At 32.6% G+C, this 17,768-nt stretch overlaps 1 protein-coding gene across 1 annotated transcript; it reads left to right on the top strand.

Annotated features, from left to right (window-relative positions):
- Window positions 1–1,656: 1,656 nt before the first annotated feature.
- LOC113005589 lies at window positions 1,657–10,841 on the top strand. Its single transcript, XM_026141345.2, has 4 exons — window positions 1,657–2,254; window positions 9,308–9,418; window positions 9,499–9,715; window positions 10,680–10,841. Exons 1-4 carry the CDS (start codon window positions 2,165–2,167, stop codon window positions 10,796–10,798), a joined length of 537 nt encoding a protein of 178 aa, XP_025997130.1. The 5' UTR covers window positions 1,657–2,164; the 3' UTR covers window positions 10,799–10,841.
- Window positions 10,842–17,768: the final 6,927 nt, after the last annotated feature.

Here is a 17,768-nt window from a genome sequence, read left to right as displayed (position 1 = left end):
AAATTTAATCTTTTTTTAGTTTTTTTTAACGAAAAGGATACAAGAAATATTTTTTTGTAAATTAAACATTTATAACGTTTTATATTAATGTATTCTGTTTTAATAAATCTATCTGGGTTCCAATTTTATAATATTTTCAATTTGTCTTTACACCATATTTTCGGTGCAGAAATCTCGATTGATTCGGATTACTTTTTTTTTTTAATCGGTTTTAATCGCACATTTTCGGCAGGGTTAATACTACTTTTACTAATATCATTTTTTTACTAAGTAAAGTCCTAATCGCGCAATATAAAATAATGTCCAAATAACGTCCTTTTATGTCCTGCTGAGACGTCCTAATGACGTCCATTTGACGTCAGAAGGCGGTACATTGTACGTCCGAAGGACGTTTCCTAGACGTCTACAAGACACAATTGGTATGTCATCTGGACGTCAAGACATGTCCGACCGCGACGTCCATTGGACGTCTAAAGGACGTTCTTGTGTTGCGTGGGTATATCCCGAGGATTGCGAATGGACGCCCCGATGGGACGTCCACAGGATGTCCATAGACAAGAATGAGGCGCCTATTTGGCAGTCCACAGGACGTCCACAGGATGTTTCGGGACTATAACAGGTAGTCTCGCTCGTCCTGACAGGACGTCTTTAGGACGTCCCGTGGACGTCCCTGTGCTATTAGAGTAAGTATTGCCGAGTTATATGAAGAGATACAAACATGTATCTCTTCTCTGAAGTTGGCTGCCTTGTGAATCATTGACATCTCGTGAATTTTGACAATTTATTATAATTATTTTTAATATCCTGTAATATTTATTATATGATCATGACATGTATAATGCATGTACTAATTTATATTTAAATATGATTCAATCAATAAAGCATTTCAGTATTATCATATATTCAGTATTACATTAATGTAATAACAGAGAGACATTAATGCAATAACCTAAGAGCGGTCACGGCGGCTTTTTTCCTATAACGCTTCGAAACTTCCGTACACTAGTGACGCACATCCATTCTGGCCAGAATGGGAACTACGTGTCACATCCATTTTGCAACCCGCCGTTAAAAACAGTGTGGATTTTAGCACGAGAAATGGATGTGGGTTGTTGTCCATGCTAACATCCATTTTGCTGTAAATAAAATCTGACGCGTATCGCGTGTGTTGCATCCAGAACAGGGATCGAGAATGTGCACAAATGATTAATTACGTCTATTTTCGCGTAATTTTTTATTTATTATAGTCTGAATTATTTACATTAACATTGATATTAATACATATCAATACGTTCATGCTTATATTTTGCATATTCATATTTTTACTTAAAAAAATGTTTAATAGTAACAGAGAGAATTTGGTTCTTTAATAAATAAACATTTTATTTTACGCAGTACTTAAAAAATAATTGTAATTAACATTGCATCATGTGATGAAGAAGAAATAAATGTCTTTCCACGAATAAATATACCATCTTTTTATTTTTATAAAATTCTTTATTATTGAAATGTCTTCAAATTATGCTTTTAAAAAAATTAGCTTTTTTAATTTTTTTAAATTTTAATGCAATTCTCTCTTTCTCTCTCTCTTTCTATTGTAACGTAATTGTCTTTTGTTTAGGCCTTCAGTTAAAGAGAGAAAGCATCGCGGTAATAGACATGGAGCGAGCGGCGATGTTATCTCTATGGATACCCTCTTCTCCACTCCCTTCTCTCCCGTGGAGTCGCGTTCGAGACGCCGTAGCAATCGGACGTGTGTGTGTGGCGCTCATATAGCAATAACGTACTGGGAGAACCTTGTCACGGATTGTGGCGGGAGGAGGAGCTTTGATTGAGTGTAAAATCAAAGTAAGGCAGAAAGAATGCTCCCGGTTTCCCCTATCGGAAGGGGGAACGCAACTGAAACTGCGATTAAGGACAAGATGTCCACTAGAAGCGGGAACAAGAGTAAGGAACCAAAGAGACAGCAATCTACAATGAGTGGAATAAAAGGAAAGATTAAGCTGATAATGGAAGATTTAAAAAGTGGAAAAATTGAAGAGGAAAAGGCTATGGAGGATGTGGCGATAGAGTTAGGAAACATAGAAGAGGAAATGATGGACTCAGCAAGTGAAACAAATTACATAGTGAACAACGAGGAAGATAAAAACGAGGAGATGCAGGAATGTCGGGAGAATTCGGGCAGGGACAGGGACGAGTCGAATGGAAGGCAACAAGCAGGAAACAACACAGAAAACAATCGAGGATCGACAAGGTCAGAGCTAGAGAGGGAACTGTATATCGTGGTTAACGGAAGGTTGCAACGAAGCAACGGTCGCGATATGTTCGGAAAGGAAAATGTAAACATTGAGAGATTTCCGGAATGTTATACGGGGTGTTGTAATGTTCATTGTAAATTCTCTGAGGCAAACGGATACACAAGCGTAGGTAAAAATCAAATAATCTTACTAAATTGGTGTAATAAGAATAAAATTAAATTTGAAAACTTGACAATGATAAAATTTAACTTAGCTATAGTCTCGTTCGAAAAAGCTCAACAAGCGAACTTCTTTTTGAACATCTCAAAAGAAAATTTAAATAAAGGTTTTAAAATGTTTATGGACAAAAGAACTTTGACTAGTAAGGGAGTCGTTGATAGCTGGCCTTATAGTATTCCCGAGCTTTGGGAAAATATTTTAGACAAACAAGATATTATCAGTATAGAAAACATGAAAAAAAGATTATGGAATAGAACAACTAAAAAGGTTGAATACATTTATACTAATAAATTTTTAATTACTATGAGAGGCAGTAAAATCAGGGACTCCATTGCTATATTTGAGAATGTAAGATTTGGTTTAAAAATACGTCCATATATAGAATCAGTAAAACAATGTTATAACTGTTTTAAGTACGGTCATATTAAAGCTTACTGCAAAGAAAGCACAAAATGCATTAGATGCAGTGATGAGTCACACGGAGTTTGTGACAAACCTTTGAAATGTGGAAACTGTAAAGACGAACATAGATCGACTAATAAGAAATGTCCGGTGTATGGAGTAAACAAAGAGATTAAAATGGTTATGGGACATAACAATATATCATTTATAGAAGCAAAAAATATGATCTTCGGAAATAACAAAAACAGAGAATATGATAGATTTAAGAATCCAGGGGGATGGCCTACTTTAAAGTTAGATACTAGTTCAAGTAAAGAAATTACTAATAACAAGACACCAAAGAAATCTTATAGTAGTAAACTCAATAAACAATATAACGAAAACCATAAAAGTAAAGATAATAGAACGGGGGGGTCTCGAGAACATGAGGAAGTTATTAGGAAAAAAAATACATACCATAACTTTTATCAAAATTTTAATAATAGAGAATTAGAAATCACTAAAGAAAAAAGAGAGATTGCTTTGAAAAGGTTAGAGAATAGAGAAAGAAAGAATACGAGCGATGATTCCTGCCAGGAATTCAACGATAGAGAATTTTTTAATAATTTCAAAAAAATTTTTTTGACTTCCGGTAAAATAAGAAATGATATAATAGAGTGGATTAGCAGTTTCTCTATGGATGAAGATAATTATAAAATAAATGAAAAAAGACAAGATTCAACAGAGGAAGACAATCATAGGGTGCTAGATAAAATTTCAATATGGAAGAATCGTTTTGAGGAGGCCAAAAATAAAAGAGAATTACTGTTGAATAATAATAGAAAGAGTTACTGGATAGATAGAGACCGATTAATTGAATAATTAAAAAAAAAATCAGGTATGGCTAAAATTTTAATCTGGAACGCGAGAGGGATTAGAGGGAAAAAACTAGAAATTGAAAATCTAATTAAAAATTATGATATCATTGTTCTGTTGGAAACTAAATGGCCAAATGATAAAATTTTATATTTTTCAGGTTTCAAAATAGTAAAAAGTAATAATTTGACAAACTCAGGGGGATAGCTATTCTAGTTGCAAATTACATAGATTTTGTAATCATGGAAGACTGGAGAATTAATATTAAGAATTTTGACATAGTCGGAGTGAAGATTAACAATTTAAATAATAAATTTAATTTAGTTAGGGTATATAGAAAACCGGCGGGAAATAATTGCTTAAAGGATTGGAAAAAAATATTAAGATTTAAAGAAGTTAATGAGAACTGCTTAATAATAGGTGACTTTAATGCACACCACACTCTATGGAATTGTGAGAATATTGATAAAAATGGAGAATTTTTAATGAATACAATGTTCAATAAAGGGTATATTTGTATTAATACTGACACCAAGTCGAGACTTAATTATGACAATCAACGAGCTTCAAATTTGGATCTGATATTTGCTAATCAATACTTGGCAGGAATCATTGATTACGAACAGGGAAACAACACTTGGGGATTGGACCACTTTCCTATTTCAATGTCAATGGGTAATGATACTTATTTATATAAAAAACGATCTAATAGAATCACTAACAAAAAAACAGCATGAGCACAGTATACGGCTCTAATGGATGAACCCTTTTGGGAACAAAACTTTGGAGAAATGAATAATTTGAGGGATATTGAGCAAGGCTACTCTAAATTCGTTAAATTGATAGTGAGAGTGGCTAGACTGGCGTCAGGTAAACCTGCCGAAGACAACTTGACAGATGGTAATGGAAATATAAAAATTAAACTTAATAACAAACGTCAAAAACAACAGGTAAGATGGTGGGACCAAGAATGTGTGGAAATACTGAAACTAAGAAAAAACAAGTTAAATAAATGGACACACATTCGCAACATAACAGATTTTATAGAATACAAAAGAATTAAAGCCACTGCAAGAAAAATTTTTTAAAGAAAAAAAAAGAAAACTTTATAAATTTCTGTAACAGTATCAATAGATTCACAAATCTTAGCTATGTGTGGAATACCATGAGAGTTTTTAAAAATGTCAAAAAAAAATTAACTGGAATAGTTGGAAAACAAAAAATAGAGAGGAAGAAATTATGAAAACCATCGAGGAGTTGTCTTCAGCATGGGTGCCAATAGATTATTCATTTCAGATAAATGTTGATTTGGGGTCAGATAATTATCTAGATAGCCCCTTTAACATGTACGAACTTGAGAGGACCGTGAGCATGGTTAAAAAAGATTCAGCCCCGGGAATGGATAGGATAAGTTATCCTATGATAAGTAACCTACCTGAATCTGCAAAACAAGTATTGCTAACTATTTTTAATAATATTTGGAACGGTGCAACTATTCCTAGGGATTGGAGAAGATACCAAGTCTTCTTCATAGATAAAGTAGGGAAGGAAAAGGTTAGACCAATAGCATTGTCTTCTTGCTTGTGCAAAATAATGGAAAGACTCGTAAATGAAAGATTCCTATGGTGGCTTGAAAACAAAAAAAAATTGAATAGATTACAAAACGGTTTTAGGAGGGGAAAATCCTGTTCAGAAAATTTGACCAAAATCACTGCGGACATAAAAGGCTCTATCTTGTTGGATGGATACTCATTGGGAGTATTCTTAGATGTATCCTCGGCATATAACAATGTAGATTTTAGTACATTAAAGAGAAAATTAATTTCGGAGAGATGTCCAAAAAGAATTTTCAATTTTATTAACAGGTGGTTACAAACTAGAAATACCGAATTTATTGTTAGCAACAATAAATCACTGTTTAGAAATGTTGACAAAGGTTTGCCTCAGGGAGCGGTACTCGGTCCAGTTTTGTATGCGTTTTATACGAATGACATAACCAACAAAATAGAAAATGACATTAATGTCTTACAATTCGCGGACGACATCGCGTTATATAGGTGTAGCTATAGTAGACTAGACAATAAGAATCGTATTGAAGCAGCTGTGCAAACAATTGAGAAAAATTTAAGTAAAATCAATTTAGAATTAGAACAAAAAAAAACAAACCTCGTAGAATTCTCAAAATCAGGTTTTATTGATAAGAATTTGAACATTAAAATCAAGGGAGTGGAGGTCAATAACCAGGGGACAGCAAAATTTTTGGGTATTTGTTTCGATAACAACTTAAAATTTGTTCAACAAATTAAGGATGTTAGAGGGAAAATTAATAAAGCAAATTCATTCCTCAAATACCTAAGTAACGTTTCAAGAGGAGTAGAAATTAACACGGCACTTATGCTGTACAAGAGTATCGTTAGATCCATAGCGGATTACGGTAGTTTTATATATGCACTCCAAAATGAAGATGCGAAATTAAAAATAGAACGGGGTCAATTTTTGGGCGTAAGAACAGCCCTAGGTTATAGGAATTCCACTCCAAATAATGTGATAATGGCAGAAGCCAAATTAACCTACTTGTCAGACAGAGCTTTAATGTTAGCAAAAAATTTTTGCCTTAGAGTCTATAAATATGGAATAGATAGTATAAGATTAAGTCTGAATAATCTAGTCGAATCCGAAAAATATATTAGATATAGGAACCCCCTGAAAAAGATCAGTATTTTGAGCCAGGCTTGGATCTACACTAGTGGCAACAGCAATGTCATTGGAGAAAAAGAAAACGGTTACGAATTATGGAATATGGAGTATGAGACTCTTAATACGAAAATAGAGATGGACTGTGAAATCGGTCAAGAATATAATATTATACCAAAAAACGTTCAATTTAATGTCAATAATATTAAAGGTTATAACAACCTAGATAAAGAATTTATTAATAACACTAAAAAGAAATACAAATTAAATGACAAGACATTGTTTGTGTACACTGACGGGTCTAAGTCTTTAAACTCAGTAGCCACAGGTGTGGGCATAGTTTTCGAGGATTAGGAGGAGGGGTTTTATGCGAGTATTCCTAAAAAAATGTTCTATTTTTACGGCGGAAGCGTTCGCCATAAAGACTGCGTTGGAAATGGTATATAGAAAAAGAGATAGTTATAGTAATTTTGTTATTGCTACGGATAGTAAATCAGTGCTGCAAGCTGTATGTTTTAAAAAATTGTATACTTACCAAAATAAGTATATACTAGAAATTAAGAAATGGTACTGTAAATTTAAAAAGTCAAACAAAGATAATATTTGTGTGGATCCGATCTCATCGTGGGATATCCGGTAATGAACTGGCAGATTATTTGGCTAAGTGTGGTACGGAGGAAGCAGCAGGCGAAGAGATTGAGGTGCCAATTTACGATTTAAAAGTTGAGATGATCGAACAAGCATGGAGAAGTACAATGGAGAAGAACACTAGGCTCTTCGAAACAAAGGGATGTTTCTATTACGAAAACTTTCACAATAGAGATAAAAAAACCCTGGTTTCACGGAAAAGAGGCGGAGAGAGGTTTTATGACCTTTATTAATAGAATTAGAGCAAACCATTATAATTTGAACGCCTCACTAGCTAGAAAGGGATATATTGAGGACGAGAGATGTGAATGTGGAGGCGAGACGGAGGACATCGATCACGTGGTGTGGCGCTGTGGCAGATACGAAGAGGAGAGAATGGTGATGGTAGAGATCCTACAGAGAAGCGATTTGGAGGGAGTGGAGAGTGTCGTGGATTTGATCAAGGGAGAGAATTGACCTAAAGTCAAAATAATATACGACTTTATAAAGAAGACGAGAAGAATCATATAGCATCGTGTGACTCGGTGCTTTTATGCCTGAGGCTCAAGAGTGAGCAAAGTCACACACACACTGGCGTCACATAACCTAATTCCTACTGAGGAGGTTCAAGACGCATAATCTTAAACCCCCCCCCCTTCTCTCCCGTCACGTTTTCCGTGCTACGTTTAGGCCGTAAAATTCAGAAAGAGGATTTTAGATGATTTCTGGGCAGGGATGTAGAGAGACCAGAAAGCGCCCACTCTTTTTTTATTTTGTTATAATGGCATATGCCTGCATACGCATGATTTACAAATGACAATACGCGCGTTTAATATGGCACAATAAATAATAATAATAATACTAATAATGTAATAAAAATCAATGAAATATATGGATACTTGAGTATTATTTTTATTCTCTAACTTACAAACGTGAAAATTATTGATCTGATTTTAATACAACCTTTCAACAGTTTTTACGAAATATCACGTAAAGATTAATCAAAACTTTACAAAAAAAGAATTAATAAAGAATTATATAATAATATACAATATAAGGTATTGAAGTGTTAATCAGTAAAGTAACGGATTTTAATCAAATTCTTCTCGATATTAATCTTTATTAACTAAAAGTGAGAAAATGCAATTTACTCAAATATTTTCGAAAAATTAAAATTAAACAATAATTAAAATATACGCAGCAATTTTCTAAAAATGTTTTTTTATTGCAAATGGTAAAAATAAATATAAAAATGTGTGATTTTTACAATTATTTTATGCAAAGTTGTACATTATTGATTTGAAAAAAAGTTATTTATTGGCTTTATTGTCGTCCAAGTGACGTATTTTGTCAGTCCACAATAAGGCTAATTATAATGAAATAATACAGGGAAATAGCTTTGAAAATATTAAAAAGTGGAAAATTATAAATCAAATTGTATGTATTTCAGGTCTTACAAATTAATTTATTCTTTTAACCTTTAATATTAAAGACAAATGTTGATCCCCTTTTCCCCACCCATCCGCGTCCAAATCCATTTCTCCATCCTTCTCTCGATCCTCCTCTGACATGGTCTATCGACAATGCCACAAAAGGAGGTTAAAATTTGTTATCTCACATCACAGAAGCGCACATTCGTCCGAATAATTTCGAGGCAATGAAGGTTAATTTAGCATTCCACTTATTAAGTCATAAGATTGCATGTGCGATAAAAACAGCTGGCTACCCTTACGAAAAAGATGCACGGGCTAAGAATTGTAATCCATGTGGTTACTGTAATCCCGTACAAAAATATTACATCCGATGGACCACACGCGTGTAGTTATTATAATACAAATATTACGGTAACTAACTTATTACAGTTGACAAATTACAATGCTGGACTACAATTCAGTTATTACACAGATCGGATCACACACGCGTTTAATATACCATATAGGTCAACATGTTGTAGTCAAATAAATAATATTTGGATTTTTTATAATAAAATTAGTATTGTTTTTTTGAATTAAAGTACAAGTAATTTAAATATTTATTTAATCGGTTTTGATATTATTTACCAAAGGTACAATACATAATTTATTTTTTTTTCCATTTATTTATTTTTTTATTTTTTTTTATTTATTTTTTTTCGGAGTCATTGTTTTCCCTTTACATGATTCCAAAACGGATGTGGTAAATTAATTTAATTAATTAATGTTACATATCTTAAAAAAAATTTGTTTATTTACAATATAAATATAAATTTACAGCAATCTGTGGAAAATTATGATGTGCCAGTAGTTTGTATGGCAGAGAGCATGGTCCAACCTCCAATAAAAGAACAGAGTGTCACAACTGAATCAAAAAATATCTCAGAATTGGTAATCATTTCTTTGTAATTATTTTATGGACTTTAAAGAGATAATGTAATTTTTTTGATCATGTATTACTTTTTTTACAGAAAGGAAATCGATTCTTTGGGAATCGCTTAATAACTAAAGCTCAATTGAGCAAATTAAACGATTCCTCATTGTCTAAAATGGCATGCGACTTGTTGGGGATAGTTTTTGACAAAAAGGAGCTTCGCGAGAGCTCACCGGCAAGCAAGCACTTATCAACAAAAATAAACACGGAAATCAAGCGGAAATCAAGCAATTGGATACTGCTAGATGTGGAAGGTAATACTATTACATTTATCATTACATTTGTCATGCATATAATGTAACAAAGTAAAATATTAAATAAATTGTAATATTTTATATAAAAAACAATTAAAATCTAAACTTCTTTCGAGTAAAACATACACAAAAGAAGGAGATATGTATTTATTATTTAGTCCGAAATATTTTGTTTACAGAAGTTATGATAAACTAAATTTTCTAAAAAAATAAGTTGCTAATTTTAGTAATTAATATCTCTGATTACCTTTGTCATAGAAATATTTTAAAGAAATGAATTTTAAAGACAAGTAATCCACATTTCTTATACAATTAGTTTATGCTACAAAAACCTGCTAATTTTTTTTGTTATAATTGATTGAATTGTTTATTAATTTTAATTATCAAAAAATAACATTGTAAAATTTTTCTATTGGCATAAAATGACATTTTATTATTTTAATAATATTTTTAATGGATAATGAAGTTGGTAAAAAATAATTATTAAAAAATTCAATTATTAACTTATTACTAACAGATGAAATTGACTAATTTTGCACAATATAAATTATTTTTATATACATGCCATTTATGTATTGTTAAAATATATTTTTTAAATATCTTTATAAGAAGTATAATCATAACTAATAATTATTACAATTCACAACTTTAATTTTGAAGAAAATTTAATTGTTTATATAATTTCTGTAAAAATATATTTTGAATTAAAATAATACTTATTTCTCTTGTTTTAATGTATATATTTCAAGAATAGCTTAAGCCATACAATTTGCTTTATTGCATGTGTAAAACTATTATTTACGAACGGATATGATTAATACTGAACATATTACATTATTATAATCAAGGACGTGCGCACTGTAATTTATGATGAATTAATAGAATAATCACATATGAATTTATACGATTATATGTGTGTGTGTGTGTGTGTGTATAAAATGAATATTTAAAATTTGTTTTTCAGAATATGTCTACCAAAAATTCGGGAGGTCGACGGATAATATCAGATTGTTTCGTACCGCTGTACGAAACAAGTGTAATAACGCAAAGAAACGAATACGTGTTTTATCGACAGAAAAATAAAAAATAAATTAAATAAAGACTAAAAAAAAATGTTTTTGGTAGCTAATATATACAATTGTAACTTAAAATTTATATTAAAAATTGATTTTATTCTCTAGATCTCTGTTTATATGTATATCACGTCATGGATCGCAAGTAAAATAACTACAGACTGTGTAATATTACTGTAATATTATTATTATAGTAATATACATACCCTGTAATATTTAATCTGTAATCCATGTAATCCCTGTAATATTTTTCTTGTAATATTTTCCTGTGATCCATTGTCTGTGGTGCGAAAAAACCACACAAATTTATTATAATGTTTACGTGTAGTTATTGTAATACTTGTGTGTGGTTATTGTAGTACTTTTTTGTAGTTATTGTAGTATTTGGATTATATAAATTACAATTTCTAGCCTGTGCGTCTTTTTCGTAAGGGTATGAAAAAGAGATAGACACTGAAACATGGGAAGCAACTACTGATTTTGCAGAACGTATGAATAATATTATTGATGCGTGTAATAGTTACAGTATTAAAATGAAATTTGGCGGAAAACGACCATTGTCCCCCAAGAATCCCGATTTAATTGTTCTATTAACAGATTTCACTGTATGGTGCTCAAGATGGTCAAAATCACCAAAATGTAACTCAAATGCCATGTTTCAGAGGCCTTGTTTTAACTAGCTATTCTTGCAATTTATGAAAAACTTGCAAATCAATTTCAAGGATTTGAACTTGCAACAGGATTGTGCAACCAGGATTTAGTAGAGCACTTATTTTCTAAAATTAGACAACGTGGAGAGCATAATCCAATTCCAACAGCAAGAATGGTACGATTATCTATGAGACATATACTGTCAACAGGATATATACAAACGAGCGACAAAGGTAACGTCGAATGTCCAGAAAGTGAAGCATTTCCCAGATAGCACACAATATATATGATAAATATTAAAAACGTTTATCATAAATATTTTTTATATATATTATAAAAATATTTTATAAATATTTTATATATATGACGGAAAAAATTATAAAAATCTTTATCTAAAATATTGTTAAAATATTTATTAAATATTTTCCAAAATATTTATGATAAATAAAGAATAAATATTTACAAAAATATTTATGTAAATATTTATAATAAATACAAATAAAATAATTAGTGGTATCGTTGCGTAGCTTTTCTTATTCTTTTTTATACTATTTTGATGTACTATCGGTTCCTCTTTACTGTGTTAGTTTACACCAAGCACTTGATACGCGTACTATTATAGTAATTTTCTATTAAATTATCTTAATTTCGGCAATAAATTTAAAAAATAGTATACTAAACTGGTATAATATGAATAGAGATTATTAAATATATGTATCATGTATACACACATCGTCGAAAGTAAGATTTAATAGAAAGAATTTAATAGAAAGTTACGAGTTATAGTACGCGTATCAAGTGCTCGATGTAAGTTAGGCCACTATCGTAAGTTCCTGGTCTATTCTTTTCAACTGCATTTAAAGTGAAACTGAAAAGAACATACCAACAGCGTCACGTGAACGCCCATCTGTGGCCGACCGGCGACCGGCGACTGAGCAGCTACTTCCTGTTCCTGTTGAGCCACGTTGAGCGAGCCATGCCGAGGTGTGTCTATATCTATAGAATAGATCTGAAAGCTCTTGAGACCCTTAAGTAAATTGAGTATAATCCATTAGTAATCCTTGAGGAAGTTTAGTACATTAAATAGGCGGTGTATGCCGGGTATACCGGGTGTCCCAGACCACCCGTCCCACCCGATTTTTTCGTAAACGCGACATTTTAAAGAAAAATGTTTCAGACAAAAGTTGTAGGGTTTTAAAAGATCTATTTACTGATTTTATCAGTTTGACCTTGGATGGCGTCGCCAAGGTCAGATCAAAATAACATTAACTTTTTTAAATAGGACACCTCATTTTTGGTTCCAGAGTCTAATAGCTGGTGTCAAGACCTTTCCAAAACACTATAAGAAAGTTTATTTTTGTTGAGTACTTTCCGAGTTGTGAGGCTTGAAAGTTATGGTGTACTGTTACCTTCAAGCGTCATAACTCGGAAAGTCCTTAACCAAAATAAACTTATTTATAGTGTTTTGGAAAGCTCTCGAAATCGACTACAAGAAAATGCAATGAAAAATATACCTGTTTCAGACCACCCGTCCCACCCTTTTAAAACGTAGGGATGTGCTTGTACAAAAAAATGGCTCAGACAAAATTTGCATGATTTCGAGGGATCAACCTGATGATGATCTTGAATTCGACCTTGAGATCGATCTTGGGCATAAAGGTATAAGTCAAAGTAACATTTTTAAAATGTAAAAACGAAATAATCGGTGCCGCCTGTAGATATTAGCATTACCTAAGGTGTACCACGTGTAGGTAACAAGATCGTACTTACACCTTATCGGGGTGCTTTCATAAGGTGGTTCCCCTTGCCGTCACCTTTGTCGGGGTGCTTTTTTAAGGTGGTTCCCCTCGCCGTCACCTTTGTCGGGGTGCTTTCATAAGGTGGTTCCCCTTGCCGTCACCTTTATCGGGGTGCTTTCATAAGGTGGTTCCCCTTGCCGTCACCTTTGTCGGGGTGCTTTTTTAAGGTGGTTCCCCTCGCCGTCACCTTTGTCGGGGTGCTTTCATAAGGTGGTTCCCCTTGCCGTCACCTTTGTGCATACGCATGTTGTTCAGTCTCGATGTTCAAAATGTCCACCACGTACATTTATACAGGCTGTTACCTTACTTTGGAAATCATCCGTCGCCCGACGAATTTCGTCAGTATCTAGAGACTGAATGACTTGTCGAATTCTGTTTTTCATATCTTCTGCAGTCGTAGGTCGTTCGCGGTATACAAGGTCTTTTATTCGTCCCCACAAATAATAATCTAAAATTGTAAGGTCCGGTGATCGTGGTGGCCAATTATGTGGACCATGTTTACCTATCCATCGGCCGCGAAATATGCGGTTCAGTTGATGACGAGCAATGACAGACGTGTGGGCGGGACATCCATCCTGTTGAAACCACATATTTAGACGTAATTGGAGTGGAATATCTTCAAGTAAACGTGGAAGTTCGTTTTCGAGTAAATCGGCGTATAAAAAACGGTTTAAATTCTCTTGAAAGAAAAATGGTCCCACGATATGCGTATCAACAATTCCGCACCAAACATTGACTTTCCAGATACGTTGATGATCCATTTCTCGATACCAATGTGGATTCTCTTGTGCCCAATAACGAAAATTATGTGTGTTTATTTCGCCGTCACTTTTAAAGGTGCACTCATCAGAAAATAAAATACTTCTATGGAAATTAGGTAATTGTTGAGTAATCCAATTACAGAATATCAGTCTTTGTCTATGATCGTTCAATGTCATGGCCTGGTGAAGTGACATTCGATATGGATGGAATGAATTTTCACGAAAAATTCGACTGATCGTGCTTCGACTTATTCCACTATCTCTTGCTCGTCGCTTTAAAGAATCATTCGGGGTTACAAAGGCAGATGCAATTACATCAGGTGCTCTTACTGAACGAACTGATCGATGAATTTGCCTTCCCTTATTATGATCCGGCTGAACAATACCTTTTACAATTATTCGACGTTGTAAGCGACTGAAAACTTTGCGCGAATGTGGTGTATGATCGGGATATTCATTTCGCCACATTATTTCAGCTGCTCGAAAACTTCCAGCTCTACCCAAAACTGACATCATTAACGCAGCTTCTTCGTTCGGGTAAGGCATAACTACAAATTACGCTTACGACCGGGTTGCTTATTAGAAAACGTGAATTGGTGACGAGTTGCGTAATATTATGAATTCTAAGCAATGACTTTTAGGAGTGGTATGTAAGGGTGCTTTTTCGTGAAAATTACTTTATTGCTACAATAATCAACATTAAATGAAGATTAATATTAATAAATCAAGAATAAACGGCATCATAGAGCTGTACCGAATGTTAGAGATCTCGGTAATTAGGTATCTTTAAAACTCTACGCATAGGACTATAGGTACACGCACCGGCAGAAATGGTGTCTCTCGACGCTAGCGTTCGGCTGCCGCACACACGCGGAGCCGCGCTCGTACGTGTGTCTAGGCTGCGCGGCGACGATCGGGGTGCGGGCGGAAAGTGGTGGAGGGCTTTACGATAGTGCATCCTCCTCGCTCGACGCTGGGTCGAGAGAGAAAGCATTATTCGACGTGATACCATGGGCGAAGTCGATGTCCTCTGCTTATATTTTTCATTGCATTTTCTTGTAGTCGATTTTGAGAGCTTTCCAAAACACTATAAATAAGTTTATTTTGGTTAAGGACTTTCCGAGTTATGACGCTTGAAGGTAACAGTACACCGTAACTTTCAAGCCTCACAACTCGGAAAGTACTCAACAAAAATAAACTTTCTTATAGTGTTTTGGAAAGGTCTTCACACCAGCTATTAGATTCTGGAACCAAAAATGAGGTGTCCTATTTAAAAAAGTTAATGTTATTTTGATCTGACCTTGGCGACGCCATCCAAGGTCAAACTGATAAAATCAGTAAATAGATCTTTTAAAACCCTACAACTTTTGTCTGAAACATTTTTCTTTAAAATGTCGCGTTTACGAAAAAATCAGGTGGGACGGGTGGTCTGGGACACCCGGTATATATTCCTCAAAAAAATAAATTTAAGAGAGTTGTGGCGCCTGAACTTTGTCTGCCGGCGGTGTTTTTATTGATATCTACGCACGAATTAAGTCCCAGAACATGTGGAAGGAACCTTTGAATACTTTTCCCCGCTAACGTCTAACCGAGAATGATAAAAATTGTCTATGTATATTAATATTGTAATTATTAAATAATAAATAAAATTAAAATTAATTCATAATTTTTAGTTGGATTCTACTATTCCCATCAGCAGACAATGTTTTTTTAAATATTTAAAATACACAACAATAAATATTTAAAAAATATTGTTTGCTGATGCAATTTTTAATACTGAAAAATTTTATATAAATTTAATAAAAAAAAGTAAAATTTTACAAATCTTTATCATAATAATTAATAAACATTTTCAAAATATTTACCATAATATTTATCATAATAATTAATAAACATTTTTAAAATATTTATCATAATATTTATCATAATAAGTAATAAACGTGTTCAAAACATTTACCATAATATTTATCATAAATATTTTTGAAACGTTAATAATAAATATTTATGATCAGTCCAATCTACGGCCATAAAAACATTTATTAAATGTTTATGGTAAATGTTTATAAAATATTAAAATAAATATTATAAATATTTAGTAAATGTTTTATAAATATTTTGTGCTATTTGGGTTATTACTCAACCAAGTCAACTCATGAAAGAGATAGAAAAAGACATGAATACAAGTACTGCTACTGTAGAATATGCTGACTTTGAAAATGAGTCATATTTAGAAGATGCGCAACTTTTAGAAGAATATGCAGATTTTGAAAATATTGAAAATATAGAAAATATAACTCCACTGAGTGGTTATAATGAAAATGCTATTGCATATTTTGCCGGATTTGTAGCACGACGAAGTGTAACAAAAACTAAATGTGAGAATTGTTGTAATGATATAATGAAGACTCCCATGGATGATGCGAAAGCAAATGAAAAATATATTGAATATCGTAAATATTCAGATGATGATGATGATGATGATGCTCCTGCAGTGACAAAATTAGTGAGGCCAACTACTCTTTTAACAAATATAACGAAAACACAGTTAAAAACATTTAATCATACGTAGCAAAATTATTGGGCATCTAATCACGTTCTTGAAAATATTGTAGCTGCATGTGTTCAAGCAACAAATAAAAATCACGCTGGATGGTTGGACAGTAGTCACAAGTGTTATAATCATCAAATGCAAGCTTTGAAATATTTGATTACTGTTAAAACATATTCTCGCACTAGATACAACAATCGTGAAGAGAAAATAAAAAGTAATACTTCTAAAAGAAAAATGAAAAACATTTTAAACAAATAAAAAAGAATAATGAATAATAAGATAAAATCCAAAAAGAACATAAAAATAAAATATTTTCAACATCGTATCATAATTTTTCATAATAAGTAGAATGTAACAATTATAATGTAAAAGTATTAATTTTACAAACACAAATGTATTAATTACTATATTTTACTGCGCATAACGCAGGATGGATTTTACAACAATTTGCTGCGCATAGCGCAGAATGCATTTTACAACAATTTACTGCGCATAGCGCAGAATGCGTCTGACAACAATTTACTGCGCATAGCGCAGAATGCATTTTACAACAATTTGCTGCTCACAGCGCAAAATGCATTTTACAACAATTTGCTGCGCGTAGCGCAAAATACATTAAAAAAATACTGACATCAGGGTTGTGCTTTTATGCATAAAGTATAAATAGTATACATTATGCGTAAATATGTATAAAATGCAGGATATGTTAATATATTTTCTTAAATAAATTAAGTTAAAGTTATTTGCTTATAAAATTAATTTTATTACGTCAAAAATTACATAAACAAAAAATAAACTAGTTAAATGTTACGTTAAGATTAAATTAATGTAAGTTAAATTAAAGGTTTTAGTATATAGGGTGACCCATTTTAACTTAGGCAGCCAAATAACTCGAAAAATTAGCACACTACGAAAAAATGTTTAGAATCAAAATTTTGTCATTTCGAGAGGGACGTACAATGACGTTAAAATCAATCCCCTCCCCCACCTCTCCCCCTGAGCGGTGAGGAGAAGCAAGTTTGAAATCTTAAATGGGAACCCCTATTTTTTATTGCATATTCGGAATCTTTGGCTAAAAACACTTACTGAGAACCCATGCTTACGATTCTGCAATAAATTAACAATAAAAATACCACGTTTTTATTGTTAATACTCAAAATTAGTCTTAAAACAAACTTCTCATTATTTTTTATTACTCATTAATTACTTTTCAAGAAA

Source organism: Solenopsis invicta, chromosome 12, assembly GCF_016802725.1.
Source record: "Solenopsis invicta isolate M01_SB chromosome 12, UNIL_Sinv_3.0, whole genome shotgun sequence".
In the NCBI taxonomy this organism is placed as follows: Eukaryota; Metazoa; Arthropoda; class Insecta; order Hymenoptera; family Formicidae; genus Solenopsis; species Solenopsis invicta.
Note: the sequence above shows the minus strand (reverse complement) of the source record. Positions and strands in the feature narration are given on the sequence as shown.

What these genes read in the sequence shown, in the direction of transcription:
- LOC113005589 (XM_026141345.2), top strand. Translation starts at nt 2,165, where the DNA reads ATGTCGGGAGAATTCGGGCAGGGACAGGGACGAGTCGAATGGAAGGCA. An exon ending in AACAATCGAGGATCGACAAG is followed by an intron (nt 2,255 to 9,307) that starts GTCAGAGCTAGA and finishes ATAAATTTACAG; the next exon opens with CAATCTGTGGAAAATTATGA. An exon ending in CAAAAAATATCTCAGAATTG is followed by an intron (nt 9,419 to 9,498) that starts GTAATCATTTCT and finishes CTTTTTTTACAG; the next exon opens with AAAGGAAATCGATTCTTTGG.